General features: G+C 39.0%; 2 protein-coding genes across 2 annotated transcripts; one reads left to right on the top strand and one right to left on the bottom strand.

Annotated features, from left to right (window-relative positions):
- Positions 1-255: 255 nt before the first annotated feature.
- odc1 (ornithine decarboxylase 1) lies at positions 256-5,616 on the top strand. The gene is made up of 11 exons (XM_026152640.2): positions 256-414; positions 1,226-1,374; positions 1,683-1,820; positions 1,931-2,104; positions 2,248-2,420; positions 2,499-2,715; positions 2,801-2,884; positions 3,001-3,163; positions 3,272-3,387; positions 3,466-3,680; positions 3,775-5,616. The coding sequence occupies exons 3-11, from the start codon at positions 1,719-1,721 to the stop codon at positions 3,911-3,913; spliced, it is 1,383 nt and encodes a 460-aa protein (XP_026008425.1). The 5' UTR covers positions 256-414; positions 1,226-1,374; positions 1,683-1,718; the 3' UTR covers positions 3,914-5,616.
- LOC113012511 (G-protein coupled receptor family C group 6 member A-like) lies at positions 5,433-10,789 on the bottom strand. The gene is made up of 6 exons (XM_026152766.2): positions 10,593-10,789; positions 10,216-10,510; positions 9,299-10,111; positions 8,727-8,939; positions 8,534-8,648; positions 5,433-7,440 (listed from the first exon to the last, which is right to left on the bottom strand). Exons 1-6 carry the CDS (start codon positions 10,754-10,756, stop codon positions 6,512-6,514), a joined length of 2,529 nt encoding a protein of 842 aa, XP_026008551.2. The 5' UTR covers positions 10,757-10,789; the 3' UTR covers positions 5,433-6,511.
- Positions 10,790-19,510: the final 8,721 nt, after the last annotated feature.

Raw genomic sequence — 19,510 nt, 5'->3', positions numbered from 1 at the left:
ATTCATTTACATCTATAGTTTTCCATGGTTGTGTGTTTTGTTTTTAATGTCTCATGGAGAGGTTATTTAATATATAGTATATATGCACGCTATTACAAAAGCTTTAGTTACCTTTGTTAATGATGTGTGTGTCATAAACCAAGTTTGTCTTTCCCACCATGTGGATGAAGGGGACAAGACTAAACCGGTTCCTATGTGGATGCGAGGCCGGTTCCAGCTGGCTGCGTTGCCGCGGAAACGCGCGCTCTATAAATACTGCCGGGCTCTCGTGCCGGCTTACACTCAGTTCCATCTGTATTTGAGAGGTTGTGCTTCTGGCAACGAGCTTCGTCGTAAAGGGGAACTGCTTTATTTCTTTTTTTTTATCCCAGCTTTTGGGTCTAATGGACAAACTCTTTGTAAATGCTTTTTAAGGTAAGTAAGGGTCTTTTGGTGAATTATCCTTCAATGGAAGTCTTTTTTTTTTTCTTTGACTAAATACTCTTTAGCTTAGATTAAATGGCAGGGTTTTTTTAGTTGTCGCGAACACATGAACAGTTTTGACATGTTATGTATTCCTATGTTATTTTATAGTAATTGAAATGTTGGTTTAATTCCAAACTGTGTTGCTGTGGATCTTAGAGTGTTAACAAACAGCACTACGTGGCCAGCGAAACAGATGGGGTGGTTAGCTTGTTAGCATTATCCTTTTTGTGTGTGTGCCTGAACAATAAAAGTACCCTCCGAGAGGTTGGCTTGTGATGGATGTTTTTTTTTTTTTTTGGGTCCTTTATGTTTGGTTGCGAGACTTTAGGTGAGTAAAGTTAAACTGTCTTGCCTGTTATTCATGTAACAAAGCGCGTTAGTTAATGGTAACCAAAAATTGCCTCATGGCACGAATGTGGCTAAGCGGAACCGGTATAGTGACGTCGGCGTTAAATGTTAGTCACTGATTGGCTACTTTTCGTGCTCTTCATGTAACTTAGAGCAGGGACGTTTTTGTAATTGGGTAAATTCTTGAATAGGCGGAACACTCTTTTCTTTGAATGACTTTTTCCTGTGCAATATCCTGAATTATGAAACCCAGTGCCATTAGAGACTAAAGTTAAGTGCGTGTATTTTAAACATGCCTGAAGTCTCAGAAATGCTCGTTTTAATAGAATAACTGGTAGTCATGTGTTAAACTGAAGTGTCATCATTTCATTAATGAGCTTTTTGTTAAACTGTCAACTGCTCCTGTTTGCAGAATCTTCACTCAAGGAAATCACACACTGGCTACTCAGCAGGCCCTGGCCTTGAGTCTTATTTGAAAGGGTTTAACTTCACTGGTGAGCCACCTTGGCTTCTCTGCACCTGAGTGACAACAACACCAAATTCCATTTCTTTCATATCAAAGTAAGTGTTCCACATCTGGTTATTTGAAACACTGCGTTGTCATCTGGGCATGACTTTCAGATAATATTGTATCAAAAACACCTGTTCACTTGGTGCTTTGAGAATTTTTTTTTCCTAATTTTTTTTTTATGTAACTTTGCACTGTCCACTGCTGTAACAAAACAAATTTCCCACACGTGGGACTAATAAAGGTTATCTTATCTTATTACTCATCTGTGGAATATGAAGGGGACTTTAGTAACTGAAAACATAGAGGACATGGTGTTCTCAAAGTGGCATGTAATCTCAGTATAGTTTCTTTTTTCCAGTTCACCAGTGACCATTCTAAAGGACTTCTTGCAACCATGAACACTGCCACGCCCACTGACTTTGACTTGTCTTTCCTCGATGAGGGTTTCTCTGCTCGTGACATTGTTGAGCAGAAGATCAATGAGTCGTCCATGACGGTAAGCATCCTGTGCTGGCACTGATGCACTAATATTAAAAGTACAGTCTAGTTTATTGTGTAATTAATCATGTATTGATTTTTTTTTTTTTTTTTCCCCACCTGTTACAGGATGACAGGGATGCCTTTTATGTCTGCGACTTGGGGGACGTGGTAAAGAAACACCTGCGCTGGGCTCGGGCTTTGCCTCGTGTTAGACCTTTCTATGCTGTCAAATGCAACGACAGCCGGGCTGTGGTGATGACACTGGCGACCCTCGGAACAGGCTTTGACTGTGCAAGCAAGGTAGGCTTTGAAACTGCTTTCATAGCATTAGATGATCTCACAACAATGCAGTACAAAGCACTCCTGAAGATTAGCTGAAATTGCATTGGCAGCTTGTATTTTTAAGTTGGCACTGTCTCATTGTTGACTTTGCTGCCCTCTAGACGGAGATTCAGCTGGTTCAGTCTCTGGGAGTCGATCCAAGCAGAATAATCTATGCTAACCCCTGCAAGCAGGTTTCTCAGATAAAATATGCATCTGCCCACGGGGTCCAGATGATGACCTTTGATAGTGAGGTGGAACTCATGAAGGTGGCGCGCTGCCATGACAATGCCAAGTAAGACTTTTTCTGTCTCCAACAAAGAGTCTTTGTCTTTGTTTATTTATTTCTCACCTCTTAACTCTTTGTGTTCAGGTTGGTTCTCCGTATTGCCACAGATGACTCGAAGGCAGTTTGCCGTCTGAGCGTGAAGTTTGGGGCCCCTCTCAAAGCTTGTCGAGGTCTCTTGGAGCGTGCCAAAGAGCTGGGGCTTGACGTGATTGGTGTCAGCTTCCATGTTGGCAGTGGCTGCACCGACCCGGAAACCTATACCCAGGCTATCGCAGATGCACGCTGTGTGTTTGATACAGGGGTAGGTTTTGACTGAAATGCACACACAGCTGCAATTATGTGAATTTTTATAAAGCCAACTTAACCCTGTTTGTTGTGAACTCTAGGCTGAGTTGGGCTTCAACATGGATCTCCTGGACATTGGAGGTGGTTTTCCTGGGTCAGACAATACAGAGCTTAAATTTGAAGAGGTAACTGCTTTATTATAATAAATGGTATGGGTCACATTTATGCATTTGAACTTTTTTTAAATGTCATATTCAGAAAATGCAAAAGTTTAACATGTAGATGTGGATACTTCTCTTAGATCACAGGAGTAATCAACCCAGCCCTGGATAAGTATTTTCCTGTTGACTGTGGTGTTAACATAATTGCCGAGCCTGGGCGCTTCTATGTGGCCTCTGCTTACACACTGGTTGTGAACATCATTGCCAAGAAAGTCATCATGGATGAGGAGTTTGCCTCTGATGGTAAAGATTATGCTTTCTACTAGCATCATCCTTTGATTTTATAAAAAAAAAAAAAAAAAGTTTCTTACTGGTTATACTGATGTGATGAAATTAATTTTACCTCCACAGAGGAAGATGAAGGGACCAGTGACAGGACTCTTATGTACTATGTCAACGATGGAGTGTATGGATCTTTCAATTGCATTCTTTATGACCACGCTCACTGTCTGCCAACCCTGCATAAGGTATATAAAAAGGCATTAGTTAATCTTTAAATATAAAAAAGGTGAAACCTGTGTAACACATGTATATTCCTGTTTTAGAAGCCAAAGCCAGATGAAGTGATGTACCCCTGCAGCATCTGGGGCCCAACATGTGACGGTCTGGACCGCATTGTCGAGCAGTGTAGCCTGCCTGACATGCAGGTGGGCGACTGGTTGGTGTTTGAGAACATGGGCGCCTACACAGTGGCGGCAGCCTCCACCTTCAACGGCTTCCAGAGACCCGACATTCACTACGTCATGTCACGTCCTACCTGGTGAGTCGGTATCACAAGGGCTCAAAGTGTGGCTAAATGATTCATAAGAGGGAAATTTTGCAGCTTTAATGTAACATTTATTATTGTCTTTCAGGAAACTTGTGCAGCAGATCTGTTCACAGGGCATCCCAGCACCTGCAGAAGAGTCATACCTGTTTGAAGTGCCTGCCTGTTGTGGCAGAGAGAGCAGCTTGGATCTGTCTGCTGAGCCTTGCCAGGCCCATGTGATTTAAATATGCAGTATGTTTGTCACATTTAGCATCAGTTTATGGACAAGGGTTCTGTGTATAAGGAGTTTTATTTTCTTGTTTTTCTTCCCTGTTACCTAAAATGTACAGTGCTTAACAAATTTATCACACCACTAGTCATAAAAACCAAGCACAGATCCTTACTGTCACATTTATCAGGCAGATTCCACCGTGCCAGTCTGAGTCCGAGGTAATCAAACCTAATATTTAACCACTGAAACCTTTCCGTTCAGGAATTCAAGTGAATGACTGACATTTGTCATTTTAACAATATAGCCTTTTTATTTTTTATTTTTTTCCCTTCTGCTCCATGATGGCAATAATTACCTCTTGGCATTAAATATTTTGATTAAACAGATTACACATACTGGTAGATGAAACATTACAGAAACAAATTATCTTTGGCACTTGCACTAGTATTAATTAGGGCAGCTGTGGCATAAACCTTCCACTGGATGGTGCTCTAAACTTTTTAAGCACTGTATGTGAACTTTTCCAGGCCAGTTACTTAACAGAATGAGAGGGATGTGTCGCAGACATTTCAGTTCTTTATGGAAGCTCGAGATCAATCCTGAATGAAATGAGGCTGAATCACACTCTGTGTCTCTGTTGGTTCCAGGTACAGTGCAAAGCTCTGTACTTGAATTTTCTGCTGTAGGTTTCCCAGCAGAGTCTGTAAGCGCTTGAGTACTGTAGTTCACAATGAACCTATTTAAACTGGAATAGTATAGGGAGGGAATTTGTATGGACTTGCAGCACTGGAACCTGATTTGGAAACAAATTTTTTGAGCAGACTTGACAGCACAGTGTAAGAAGGCAGATTTATTAAAGATCCAGAGGCTTCGATTTGGTGCACTGTTTTGTGTGGTAATTATGTTTTATTAAATATATCTTTTTGTGGGTTAACTGGGGGAAATGAATTTCTGTCTCCTTTATCTTAAGTGAGCCCTCTGGTAGCCTTCTTTCTGTAGTACTCAAATTCAATCTGGATTTTTAGTATTCAATATAAAGTTCTCATTTATTTATTATATTTATAAGAAGTCAGGGAATGTGCACCCTTTTGTTAAACTGCTGTTCTGTCTACAGCTGAAGGAACATCCTCAGCTGGTAACTTGCACAGAGGCAATGGTGTGTGGTTTTAAATTCCTCAAAAGTGGCTGCTATATTATTTAAGTTTTCCATGATCTCGACTCCTGTAAAGAACATACCCCCCACCCCAAGAGTGTTAATCCTCAAGATGACAAAGCTTATTTATTTGTCAGCAGTTATTTAGTGCTTGTTCTATCAAAGCTTCTCTGTAGATTTTGACTATAACCTGTATTTCCTGTATACATTTTGAATATGACTCACATGGCATGATATATGCATGAATCATACTCTGCATGTTGAAACAGCATATATAATGTATATACACAACAGACTTCAGAGACTACCCAAAAGTCAACATCAATCTTAAAGATTAACACTTGAGCACAGGGACTCAAAGCAGACTGCCCTTCTCCTCTTTTTTTTTTTTTTTTTTTTTTGTTAAATTTAATTTGTTTTCCAGTTATCGTATTAATGAGCAGAAGCAGTGTTTTAACTATACATTTGAAATGGATATGAAAGAGATGGGAATGCATATTCATAACGCTTTCCTATGGAAACTGAAGTTTTGTATTTTTTTAAATAAATAAATGACCACCTTAGTGTTTGTCGTTTTCTTCTCCTTTTGCACAAATATAAATGAAAAACCATTTAGTGGCTGAGGGGGGGGAAGAGTTTTACTTTAACTTTGCATGCAGTTAATAGGAGTAGTGATAGAGGATGATCCCCTGAAACTCCACTGCCCCCTCCCACCCACCAGTTTAACAGTATGAGTCAACATTGTCTTTTTCAGGAAGTTGGCCATTTTTACGTGTTGCGCAGCTGTTTTATGTGTGAGCTGTGGGGCGTGCGGAGTGTCTAAGAGAAATATCCACACGCCATGACCAATGGGGATCGTACCTGTACATATGGAATATGTAACTGTGTGGAGAGATAGTCTCAATATGCTAGAGAACTTACATTGGGTGGTGGTCTAACAAATTTGTTAAGGACTAAACACACGTGTGTTTATATAAATATTTGAACATCATGGCAATGCACTTTTCATTATTTCTTTAAACAGTTCCTTGCGATTGCACAGCATACATCTTTAATGATTGTAGAAAACAATTAAGTGCACAAATTTGAATTTATTTTGGATTTTTAAGGAAAATAGGATTAAAACTATACACTTAGCCTATAAAATGGCAACTATACAAACTCATCCAAGTTAGCAGATTTTAAGAGCTATGATTTCTTCACCCAAAGTTACCAAACCTAAAGTTTTTCTACTAGATGTATATGACTATATATCTAACAACTAGTAAAAAAAAACAACTGAGGTTTTTTTTTTAGTTCTGCAGCATTTTATTGGCCTACACAGTGAAAACTCCCGTGTATGTGAATGAGATGAAATACTTTATTTCCATCCAACCAAGAAAGTCATGATTTCATCATAGGAGGACAGATTCTTTTGCAGATCAGTATTATTTATAACTCCTACATGAAAGTGTGAGTCTATGACTGCACCACAGATATGCCCTTCCGTTCATAATGCTTCCTAATGTACTCAGTGATGGCGCTCTCATGATTAAGCTCTTTCCTGAACAACATAATATAACACTTGGGAGCCAAGTGACAGCCGAGAACGCTGAAGCATGAAGTGAGGATGGCTGCACTTTGTACGGCAGGTTTGTACTTCCCTGTTAAGGTCAGATAAATTGGGAGGAAGATAATCCAGATGACCACAAACAGCAGCATACTGATGGTGATTAAAGATGCATTTTTGTACAAATCCGGCAACTGTTTACCTTTGAATGCGAACACCAAACAAATAAAGCCCAAGAAAGCGTTGTAGGCTAACATTGCTATAAAGTATTCAAGGGATTGTGTCTCACACTGCTGCAGAATGGTCTCTTTCCCTGGCATCTCTTTAGGAATTGGTGGATTTACGATCAGCCATGAGACAGACAGGGCCAGCTGGATCCCAGAGACAATAGTAACTACCAACAGCGGCTTATTCAGCTTCTTTACCCAAGACCCTACGTTAAGGTTAAAGTTGAAAGCTACCAAGATCTGAAGCAAGTTAGCTAGAATGCAAGAGATACAAACGGTGAAGGATACACCAAAGAGAGGCACACCTACACAGTGAATCTTCTCAGTAGGTTTGCCTATGAAGGTGAATGTAAGACAGAAGCCAGCCACCAAGGAAAAAAGCTCCAGAAAACACAAATAACCTCCAACTGCCTTTACAATGGGAGTTTTAAAATATACTGCAAACAGAACAGCAAACGCAACGGTAGTAATGATCCCGACGACTGCAAGGGAGCTGAGAATGACTGAGAAGGGATCGGTCCAGAGGAGAAATTCATCCGTTTTGTTGAAACACTGATCCCTCTGTTCAGGAATTGAATATTGGTAGTCAGTGCAGCTCGTGCATGCTGAACCTGCAGAGGAAATACAAACATAAATAGCATAAGGGAAGAGGAAAATATTTTATGACTCAATGTAAAGATTAAAATAATTTGATAAGGAGCAAGGGGGAAAACCCCTGCATTAAGAAAAATGTGCTTTTACGTGTGGAAGGGCCAAACTACATTATCACAGAGCAGCAGCGTGAGAGATCAGAGGATATTTGCAAATTAATGCAAAACTGGCTTTGGATATTTTGGGAGAGAAGACAGACAAGAGTATATGTGTCTAATATGTGTTCATCTAATAAGTACAACAGTTATTACATTTTTAGTATATAAACTTTTTAAATTCCTGAGCTCCATGTCAGTGACAGTCAAAAAACAACTCCAGAAAATCAAACAAGAAGCATCTCTTTTTCACATGACTGTAAGTGTAAAACAGGTGCATTACAAGGTTTTCAGTCAGATTTTGTAAAGTGTATCTACCTTAACATGATGTCAAATTTTTTAGTTTAATATGTATTATTTAATCTTTGCCATTTATTTTATGAGATTTAAGTGTTCGCAGAAATACATCTACATACAAGTATGCTAAAGTTGTTTTAAGTTATTGTTATCCTTTCTTTGGAACAAGCTGCCTTTTGATCATCTGTCAATAGATTTGAAAACAGACCTTTTTTATCCACGCTTATTAAGTGTTTTTTATTTTGGTATGTTTTGTTTTGTTTGTTTTTTTAAAAATTATATTTTGTTGTTTTTGCCACCTTAAGGGATTGTAAACTTACATGTTTTTTTTTTAAATATTTTTGTCTTCTGTTAAATGCATTAAGTTTAGATGTAAAGAAGTGTTAAATCTAAATAAAGTTGCCATTGCCAGAATAAACTATTTCGTATAACTTGCCCACATTAAGTTGAAATACTAATTTTCTGTTTGAATTAGCTTTCATATTTGAATTTTTTCAGCAAAAACTTTCTTATCTAAAACTTAATATGGAAATAAACTCTTCAGCTGTCACTAAATAATATTTGTTTGCTACATTACTATCAGAATGAGCTGCTGAAGTGCATACAATCAATTTTTGCCTGTATAATTGAACTTTATCAATATTTGTAATAAAAGACTTACCGTTTCCAGGGGAAAACGTGCCATCAGCACATGAAACGCAAACTTTACAACAGATTTTTCTCTCCGTTAGTTCTTGTCCTGGATCACATGTTTTCGCACAGTTATATGCTGAGCCCTATGGAGGAAACAGTACACATACATGATGCTCATAAATTATTATTGGTAATAAATGAATGTTGAAATTTCATCTCACCGTCTGATTTATCAAGTGTACAAGAGACTCTGGGACTTTTGTAATTTTTCCATTCGGAAGGTATTCTCCAATAGTTTGTATTTGTACACCCTTGTTGAATTCAGACATATTCCAGTATACAATATCATATCCCAAACTGGGATCTCCATCACTATTAAAAAAGATATGTGTGGTTCCCACAGTAAAGTTTACTTTCTGGATTTCTGAGAGAAGCTGTGGAAACAATATGAACATAAATCAACCAAGACACTTGCTTAAACTGTACAAAATACAAAGAATAAAGAGAACTTTTAAGGGGGTATGTGTTGGACTGTTTCCGTGTTGGAAGTGATGACTTGCGCAATCCTACACCATGAAGACATTACCCATAAAATGAGAAATTATTAAAACATTACACACAAAAACAGGGCAAGCTGTCACAGTTATATTATATTTTAAGCCAAGGTCATCAAATCCTGGTCCAAGTATTATACTTTGACATAAAAAACTTGGTAAATGTCTTAAATTAATCAACAGCAAAACAACAACAACAACAACAACAACAAAACAATTAAAAAACATCTTTCCTGTACCTCTGATGCTGTGAATTTGGAGCTACGTTCACAATGATGGTCATCACACTTAAGCAAGTGTCTGAGCCCCTCACCAATGACTTGAACAGCTAAATAGATATTGTAAGATTCTTCCTTGTCAATGCAATTAGCCAAGAAGCTTGTTCCCAGACATTGATTAGATTCCAGCTGATAGTTTAGCGAGCAATTATTTACTTTTACTTCTTCAGACTGATTTGAACAAAGTGGATGCTGCGTCAGGTAATATTCGACAAAGGCGTTTTTTTGAGTTCCATTAAAAATCGACATGACGTAGTCTTTAAAGCCAGGCACCTCAATCTGCTTAAATATGAACCCAAAAACTTGTCCGGCAAGTTGGATGTCTGGAATTGCAAAGATCTTTGGAGAGCTAGACCATGTATCACTTGCAATCCAAGTTCTGTTGAATTTATGTTTAATCGCTTCTTTCAGGATGATTTCAACATTAATCTCCTTTGTGAAGAGGATGATGGCTTCAGCGGAGGAGTTTTTGATTTTTTCCAGTAGTTCAGTCAGCTCAGTTTGGGTCTTAGCACCATTTATATTAAAATCAGCAGACAAGATGTGAACAAATTCAATGCAGATATTGGTTTTGCTGAAAGTTTTCACAAGGCTATCACTACCATACTTCCCGTACTCATCATCACTTCCCACAATAATCACTGTTTGCCAATAAAATGTCTTCACCAGCTCAACCATACCCCTCGTCTGATATTCATCACTAGGCACTGTTCGTAGAAATGTAGGGAACTTGTACTTCCTGCTGAGCACCTCACTAGTCGATCCATAACTAATCTGTTAAAAGACATAAAATAGGTAAATTCACCAATATTCATACCAGGTTAGATTCTCATATTTCCGAGGTTTGTAAGGCAGTATCAGATAAAGAAAAAACAAACCTGGGCAACTGAAGTCAGCGCAACAAGTCGTGCAACAGCTATCGATGCTTCTGAGGTCCTCTCACCAATCACAACCTTGGTTTTGGGTTCAGGTAACTTGGACTGAGCATCTGCTGGCACTAAACAGCTTTGCGGGTCTGACTGATTCTTCAGCAGCTGGAGAGTTGCTCTCAAGGCGAGGCCAACATCTCCACAAGTGTCATAGATGTCGTATCCTATCGTGATGTTAGGTAGGTTGAGTTCTCTGATGGCGTATATCATCACTTGACTACGGAGGAACATTTGTATGTCATAGCTGCAAAAATGGACAGAATACAGATTAAATTCATCATTCATTTATTCACAGTAATGAGCTGATGAACTAAGGCAGTACTTACTCCTGACAGAAGAGAGGTCCAGAAGTGTCAGTCCTATTGGTTTTTAAGTGAATGGGGAAAAGTCCTCCAATGATGATATTCCCAGGATAGTATACACGTAGGAGACCATTCTCTCCTAAACAGGAATGAAACACGCTCATGACAAATAGCTGTATGAAGAACATTGTGGATCCGCAGAGATACAGATGTGCATTAGTTGTTTCTGGTGAGTATAAACTGGCCCACAAACACTAGCTGTTTTAAACTTCCCCTCATGGATTATTTGCATGGTCAAACAGAGTCTTTGTAACTCTATGCAAAACAGTCTGTCTTCCTAAATTCCTCCAAATACAAAAACACCAAGATGATTTGAATCACTCATAGAAAAGGACTCTTTCGTGGACAGGCCTGAGTAATGGTTTAATTGTTTTTAGATTACAGAAAATAAGCAATGTTAAGGCTCGATGTCAAGGATTACTCTCTACTTTCTATCAGCCACAGTTGGTTTTGGCTGACAATGACTAAGTGGTGAGTCTACAACTGACAGGGTCACCTATTATGTGCCAAAGGTTAGATGTCAACCTGAACTTTGGTCCTTTTATGTTTTTAAAAGATTCTTAAACAAACAAATAAATAAAAGCTTCATACAAAGAAAATCCAGTAAATTAAATGCTGTTGTTAAACTATGGGATTATAATTATAATTCAACAATGAACTGTTCAGTTTGGATTATATCAACCATAAAATGATTTCTACATTTAAGTCATACAGAATAGATATTAGAGCCTTAAACAGGCTGACTTCTGCTAAATGGGTCAAACTGGGCAGAAAGTATACAAACACGTAACATCCTTATACAATATGATGTAACACCATAGATCAACTTACCTCAGAATATATAAAGCATATAAACATACAAACATTCTATCACCATGTTGGAACTGGAAGTCCAACATGGTGATAGAACCAGACATGTGTCACAAATTAATCTGGCTGTAGGCTATGGCACTTGGAGCTAGTTTGAGTGCACACAGAGTAAACTGCACGCTTTAGTCATGAGGCTAAATCACAGAAATCAGAGGGGAATGATAACGTAGACAAGATTCACCAGATCGTTGACTTTTGCTGTTCTGTAAACAGCATCAGCATGGTGACATTTATGTGGTCAACTCGTGCATGAGAACAACACCAGGTAAACTCACGACAGTATTAAATATTTTACTGTCCAAGAGCAATAAGAGTGATGGGCCGTGTCACAAATGTCACAGATCAAATGAATGAACGAGCCTTTATTTATCACTTAAAATTGGACTTAGTAAAATTGGACCCCTTCCGACCATACATACATTACACAAACATCACATTGGGCAGACAGGTCAGAACAGGTAGCTTTTAGAAAAATAAGCAATGAAATGTGCAACACAATAGGGGAGAGGAGGAGAAAAAAAGAGAACTCTACCCATCAGTTTGAGAACAGAAAACAAAAACTCCTCAGCACAAAAAGCACATGGATCTTCACAACTTGGGGCCATTAAAAAAACACACATGACAAGCAACAGGGGTGGGTATGGGGTATGTGAGTGAGCCGGTGTAGACAGCAGCATCCAGTCCTGCAGCATCTATCTGCTGGTCCAGTTGACCTGCCGACTGCATAGGGAAGGAGCAAGCATTGAACACTCTTCCAGCCAGGGAAATTGGCACGGGGCATTGCCGTCCTGGGGATAGCAAAGCAAATCTTGGATCAGAAAGCACTGTGCATATAGGAGCTACTGTGTAGAGGTCTGGGGAAACACATAAAATTAATACACAAAAAATAACTATAATACAGAAAAGGGCCATTAGATTAATAAATAATGTGGGGAACAGGGACCATACAAATGCACTCTTTCTCAAAATGCAAGCTTTTAAATTCCAAGACTTGGTGAAGTTTAAAGCAGGGCCAATAATGCATAAAGTAAGAAATAAAATGTTTCCAAAATAAATTTGTAAATTGTTTCTAGAAAAAGAAGGTGAGTATACCTTACATTGTTAATGGAATTTAAAAATACAAAGTGCTAGAACAACTTTTAAAATTATGTCTATCTCAATAGCAGGAGTTAAATTATGGAAATAGATAAATAGAATATAAAAAAACAAATTTTAAACAAATATTAGAATGAAGCAAACAAGGTTAACCGAGGACGGTAGTGGTGTTCTTTTTTTTTATTTTTTCATAAATTGTGAATCTGCAAATTTACTTTCTTGTTTTTGTTTTATGTATGTAAGTTTGTTTTGTTTTTCTTTTGCTTTATATGTTGTTTAATTTAAGACTAAAAGAAAATTAAATGAATGAGAGGTAAAACGTGAGGGGGTAGAGCCAAATAATTCTGCCTACTCCTTTTCAAACAAAAATCTGGAATGGTATTTTTTAATGATTCTGAATGTACATGTTTGAAATAAAAATGAACTGAACTGAGCTGATGCTGAAAGAAGACAGTTGACCAAAAAGCTCGGTGATAGGAAAGTTGGTTGATTTATTTCGTAAGAACTAGGGAAGTGAAAGTTATCTGGCCATTTATTTTTCAAGGCACACTCATTTGAATTATTTGTTGACATTTCAGTCCCCACTCCACACCAGTTGATGGCGGTAATGCACCATTTAGCTGTTTGCCAATAAACAATATAAAGAGGAAGATGGACGACCTTTCCGATCCGATACCAAATAAAATTCAGGGTAGTATTGATGATACTGATCTGATACTGATACTTTGTACAAAAACTTGTTTTATTTATTGTATCTTTTATTGTATCTCAAATTATAGTGTCATAATGATTACAGGACATCAGATTACTTGTTCTTATCACTTAATAATGCAGAATTCATCATATAGAAATAAAAAAAACTGAAGTTGTGCACTATTTGAACACCTTGCCTGCTTGCAGCACTAAAGGACTCCGTGAGAGACGTCTGTCTCGCCCTAGCAGCACCTGTCCCTCTCCTCCTCTTCAGTTCGCCTCAACATACGCTCATCATATTCTGTGATATGATTTACTCTGAGGTGTTTGACAAGGTTAGTGGTTTTGCCACAACACCTCACTTTTTTGCCACATGTATTGCAAACCATGTCTCGGTTGTTTGTGGATGTAAAATATGTCCGCAATTACGCTCAGCCATTGTTGTGAGTGCGCACGCCAGGGGGTGGGACACATTATGCAGCTGTATTTTGCACATGACTATGAAAGGCGTAAAAGGAAGTAGTTCCTTCCAATGTAGACAATGCAAATAATATGGTTTCTTTCCACTGTGGTCCTGTTAATGATAAACTACAAATTTACCCTAAATTACTAAAATATCGATATTTTAATGTGAGAATCGATTCTAGAACATAAATGATTGGTATCGGAAGAATCAATATTTCAGTATCGATCAGCACATCACTACTGAACGCTAGTGCAGCTGTCCGCTGAGCTCTGTTTTGATGACGTCAGTTTCTGTGCCAAGAGTTTTTGCTCACTTAATCAGTATCAAGTAAAAGAGGGTGATTTTCCAGACTTCCTTGGTTATTCGGTTTGCTACATCCTCTTATTCAGAATTTCCACTATCGTTTATGTTTGCGGCCCGCTTGCCACCTCTAGCTGGAAAGTTTTTCCTTCCCTCTGTATAACTCTAGGGTTACAGTATAAAACTCTCTCTGTGGTGATTTAGCGCTATATAAATAATAAATAAACTGCATTCAACTACTCTCTTCTGTATTTGTACGATGGGATGTTTTATCCCGAGTAACACAGGCAGGACTGTCAATTTTGGGAGGCTTGAATGATGAGAAAGTCAGTTTAATTCATAGCAACAAGTTGAAATGTTAGTAGTGAATAACATACTGCTGACTTGTTTGGAGCTAAATCTGCTGACAGTCTGCTCAGACTGATGAACCCAGATTTCTCATGATAAAGGAAAGTTTATCTAGTAGTTCTCTAACACTCACTCAACACAGTAGTACAGGCTGTTGAGACTAGTGATGGGTTGTTCGCGAACGAAATGGCTCTTAGAGCCGGCTCATTGACGTGAACGACGCGAGCCGGCTCCTTATCGTGAGCTGTCACGTGGGGTTTTTTTTTTTTCTTTCTCTCAGCCTCTCTCTCGCACTTTTTTTCCGCTTCACTCCGCACGCGAGCCTTGTGCTTTATGCTGGGCAGAGGGGGGGGGGCGGTAAATACACTCAGTAGCACAGGAACAGAGCCAGAGGAAGAGAGAGAGAAAGAGAGCCAGGGACAACAACGTCACATTAGAAAGGTATAGTAATCATCCACAACTATTTTCAGTTGCAGATGATAAAGGATTCAGAAAGTTTATTCATGCAGGCCCATATGACAGAGAATGTGCATGTTTCTTTTTGTTTTCATATTTTAATTTATATTTGTGTTGTGGTTTGCAGTGTTTTGTGTTGTTTCACTTTAAATTTGTAAAAGGAAAAAGCTGAAAATTTAAATAGTTAAAAGTTGAAATGTGAATAGTTGATTTTTGTATTATATGATTTATTTATTACATTTTATGTGGCGTGAATAAATAAAAGTATATTTAAGGTGGCCCTAGAGACAAAGCACATTCAAACTTCAAATCACGTACGAACTCTGAAGCACGTACAAACTCCAAAACACGTAAAAACTCCAAAACACGTAAAAACTCCGAAGCACGTAAAAACTCAGAAGCACATAAAAACTCAAAACACGTACAAAAGACAACAGAAGTGCTCCAGGATGCTGGGCGCAGTGTTGAGCTTTTGTTATCTTGTGGCTACACAAACCAGCAAGTACCAACGACCGGATTTGGTGTGTGGTAGTAACAGGTAAATGAACTTTTTTTTTTAAATTATTTGAATATATATGAGTGCCTGTGTATAAATACACAAACAATACACACATGCTTTCAATTGTGTAATTTAAGTGATCTAGTAGCTCTGCTTTGGAAGTTCAGTTCATGCTAGAAATGTGTTTTGAAGTTTTTACGTGTTTTGTCTCTAGGGGCCACCGCATATATTTATATATAAACATATATAACTAAAACCACTTTTTTTACGTTAGTAATTCCTTTTGTGGATAATTTCATATTATTGTTAATTGTAAATTAATTAAAGCAACAAAACAACCCGAAGAGCCGGTTCGGAGCCGAAAGAGCCGGCTCTTTTTAGTGAGCCGAACCGAAAGAGCCGGATCTCTAAAAAGAGCCGGAAATCCCATCACTAGTTGAGACTGGCCTGATTTTAGTTAATTTATTCAAAGCACCTGAGCTGATTTCCTGATTAGTGTGTGATGTCACGGGAGGGGGCGTGGTCACGATTTTTGGTCGAGCCGCCATCTTAGTAGGCCAAACAAAGGGCTACAAGAGCTAAAGCACAGGGAAACATCAACTATGGCTCATACTTGCCGTGTTGTCGGTTGCAGTTTTAGATCGCACGATCGGGAAGGGAATAAGCTAGAAAATGGGCTCTCTTTTTATCTGGAAGCAACGCGAGGGATCTCATGTTACCAGACGAAGACGTCAGGCTTGGATAGCAGCGGTGAGACGAGTTGATATCGAGCTCTCTGCCACCATTTTTGTTGGTGTGCTCCTGACATTTTTATTCTGGTAAGTTCTAAAGAAATTCATATTGCTCTTTGTTGGCTTTTAATTTTATTTTCAATGCGCTGAGGTCATAGAAAATTAGAACAAACATCCTAATGTGTGATGCAGCAGAACTGTGTTCTGTTTATGGAGTAGCTTATCGGTGACAACTCCAGAGTAGCAAGTGGAATTTGCGGCTCTTTTTGCCTTTCACTGCAGACGGTGTGTTTCTGTTTTCATCTAGCGCATTTTTTTGGCAGCTGCTGAGGAGAAGTCAGGTGGCCAGAGGTGCTGCTGGTTGATTCGAGTCCATGTTAGTGCACACAAAGTAAACTGCACGCTGTAGTTGTGAAGCAAAAACGCTGAAATCGGAGTAATAAAACGTAAGAGGGGAACGATAACGACGACAAGAGTCTCCCGATCGTTTACTGTGTCTGTCCTGTGAACAGTGTTGGGTAAGTTACTTTAAATTAGTAACTTAGTCACATTACTAGTTACTTCTATCAAAAGTAACTCAGTTACTTCAAGTTACTCGTTACTTTCAGAGTAACTAGTTACTAGGGAAAGTAACTTTGGTTTTACTCAGAATTCTCTTGTTAATGTGTTGCTTCCATAACTGGATACCCAGCAAGATTGCCAGTCTTCTAGCTTGCTTACTTGCCACAAGTGCACTGTGCCACCTACCAATAAAAAGGAAAAAATAATGTGCACATTTCCACGAGAGAAATCCCACGCCTGATTCTATCCTAGCCTGCTTTTTACATCCAACACAAAAACTGCAGTTGAGGTGCTTTCGATTGTACTCAGAACTCGGAAATTCTGCCTTCTGAATAGGAAGATGTAGGTAACACCAGACTGCAGATGAGCTGCATACAGAGCTGGACTGGGACAAAAAAAATCGTCCTGGGCATTTTGACTAGAGACCGGCCCGCCATTATAGGAAAAATCATAAAGCCTTTGAATGAAAATAAACACTGTTGTGACAGTGATGTACACTGTTCTGATGGTATATATGCATCAATCTATCAATCGTTTGTTGCAAGACTCGGATAATTATTTTTTTAAAAGCGAGACATTTTAAATGAGAATAAGAAAGTATTTCCTTCTGCCCCCCTTTCCCTTTTAATGCCCTACATGGACCCCTGGCAACACTTTGCTAGACCTGCCCCTGCACAGTTACCAGCTGTCAGCTACTTAGAAAAGGATCCTGGTGTTATTTGTCTCTCAGAAACAGTTCATAACTTCCCTTCAACTCATTCATGTCACCTAAAAGGTAAACCTGTTTCTCCATCACAGCTCTGATGATTCAGTAAGGACATCTCCTGGTTTCATCTTCATGTTTCCCTCTCATCACATAACCAAACCGATATCATGACCAGCAGCTTTACAGCTGTGGCTCCAGCAAACATCAGCTGATACTAGAAATTAATATTAAATAAATTCTAACAACAGCTGATCAAACGTGCTGCTGTTGTTTAGCGCAACATCCGCTGGTTTCCTCTTTCTGGCGCAAAGTGGGCGATAAACAAACAAGAGAGAAAAGCCGATCAGCTGATCATTGATCAGTTTCATGATTGAAGTAGAAACAGGAGAGGGAGGGTGAGAGGATGAGAGAAGAAGAGGCAGCTGTGCAGCGTAAACACAGAATAACTCCAGCTTTGTGTCTTTTTCATTGTAGCTGAAATCCGGGACAAACTGTTCCTTTTCACCTCAATACGAAACGCATGATATTTTCTCTGAATACCAGACGATTCCGTTTTTTACGGGACGGTTGGCAACTCTAATAATTAACCTTATGAACAAAATAAAGTTCAACATCAGTAACATAGCACCCACCCAGCTGTATAGAAACTCCGTCATGCTAGCTAGCACGCAGTACGAAAAAGTCAGCATAACGAAAATAAACTCCACCTAAACTTGGTTCATATCTGACCCAGATGGACTGCAGGTTATAACTTCTTACCTGAAGTTCAGTTCACCTGGCACTCTAGGACCAGCGGCCGCTTCGGGTCTCTCCTCTTGCCTTCCTTTTCCTTCATCCACCTGCTGGCTTCCACCACTTGCTAATGTTATTGAATCTGTGGAGGCTCTGCGATAGCCACCACACGAAGTAACGAATAACGAGCCTATCTAAATCCCAGTAACGAGTAACGCGTTCCCGGTTTTGGCATAATAACTAGTTACCGTGCTCGTTACCACAATAATAACGTAGTTACTGTAACGCGTTACTTAATAACGCGTTAGTCCCAACACTGCCTGTGAACAACATCGGCGTTTGCTGTGGCTCATGAGAACATTTGCTGTGGCGCATGAGAATATCACCAGGTAAACTCCTGACATTTTTAAACATTTTGTTGTTCAACAGCATCAAGACAGACAGAGTGTGTTTTGAGATAACCTCACAAGTGTCACAGATGACACATTTGGTGTTTATTTGCTGGTTTGTCGGTAGCAGCTCCTGAAACGCAAGTCTGCCACACATCTGTTCAACCAAATCCAGTTAATCTGAGACGCCAGATCTGGGCCGATGGTGCAGTCCAGTACTTCAGCTAGAATGAAAAAGACACAAAGCTGGAGTTATTCTGTGTCTTTATGCTGCACAGCTGTTTCTTCTTCTCTCATTCTCTCCCCCTCCCTCCCCTGTTGTTATTTCAATCATGAAACTGATCAATGATCAGCTGATCGCCTTTTCTGTCCCAAATCCTGTCTTTCTTGTTTGTTTATCGCTCACTTTGCACCAGAAAGAAGAAAGCAGCGGATGTCGCGTTAAACAACAGCAGCACAGTCTGATAAGCTGTTAAAATTTATTTAATATTAATTTCTAGTATCAGCTGATGTTTGCTGGAGCCACAGCTGTAAAAGCTGCTGGTCATGATATCGTTTGGATATGTGGTGAGAGGGAAACATGAAGATGAAACCAGGAGATGTCCTTACTGAATCATCAGAGCTGAAGAGGTGATGGAGTAATAGGGTTACCTTTTAGGTGACATGAAGGGAAGTTATGAACTGTTTCTGAGAGACAAATAACACCAGGATCCTTTTTTACGCTGATAGCTGGTAACTGTGCAGGGGTGGCTCTAGCAAAGTTTTGCCAGGGGGCCAAGTAGGGCATTAACAGGGAGAGGGGGGCACAAAGAAATACTTTTCTTCCTTATTCTCATTTAAAATGTCTCACTTTCAACAAATAATTATCTGAGTCTTACAACAAATGTTTTCATGTGATGTATAGAAATCCATTATTGTACATAGTAATTTAATTTCCTCAGAAATAAGTACTGTATATGATGCCAGTATTTTCCCACGTTTTCTAGATTCTGTACCAGTACTGTGTAAAATGCCATCAAAAAGTCAGTTTAGTTTT

Source organism: Astatotilapia calliptera, chromosome 19 (genome assembly GCF_964374335.1).
Source record: "Astatotilapia calliptera chromosome 19, fAstCal68.1, whole genome shotgun sequence".
Classification (NCBI taxonomy): Eukaryota; Metazoa; Chordata; class Actinopteri; order Cichliformes; family Cichlidae; genus Astatotilapia; species Astatotilapia calliptera.
The sequence above is the reverse complement of the archived record's forward strand: the minus strand, read 5'-3'. Positions and strand labels throughout refer to the sequence as shown.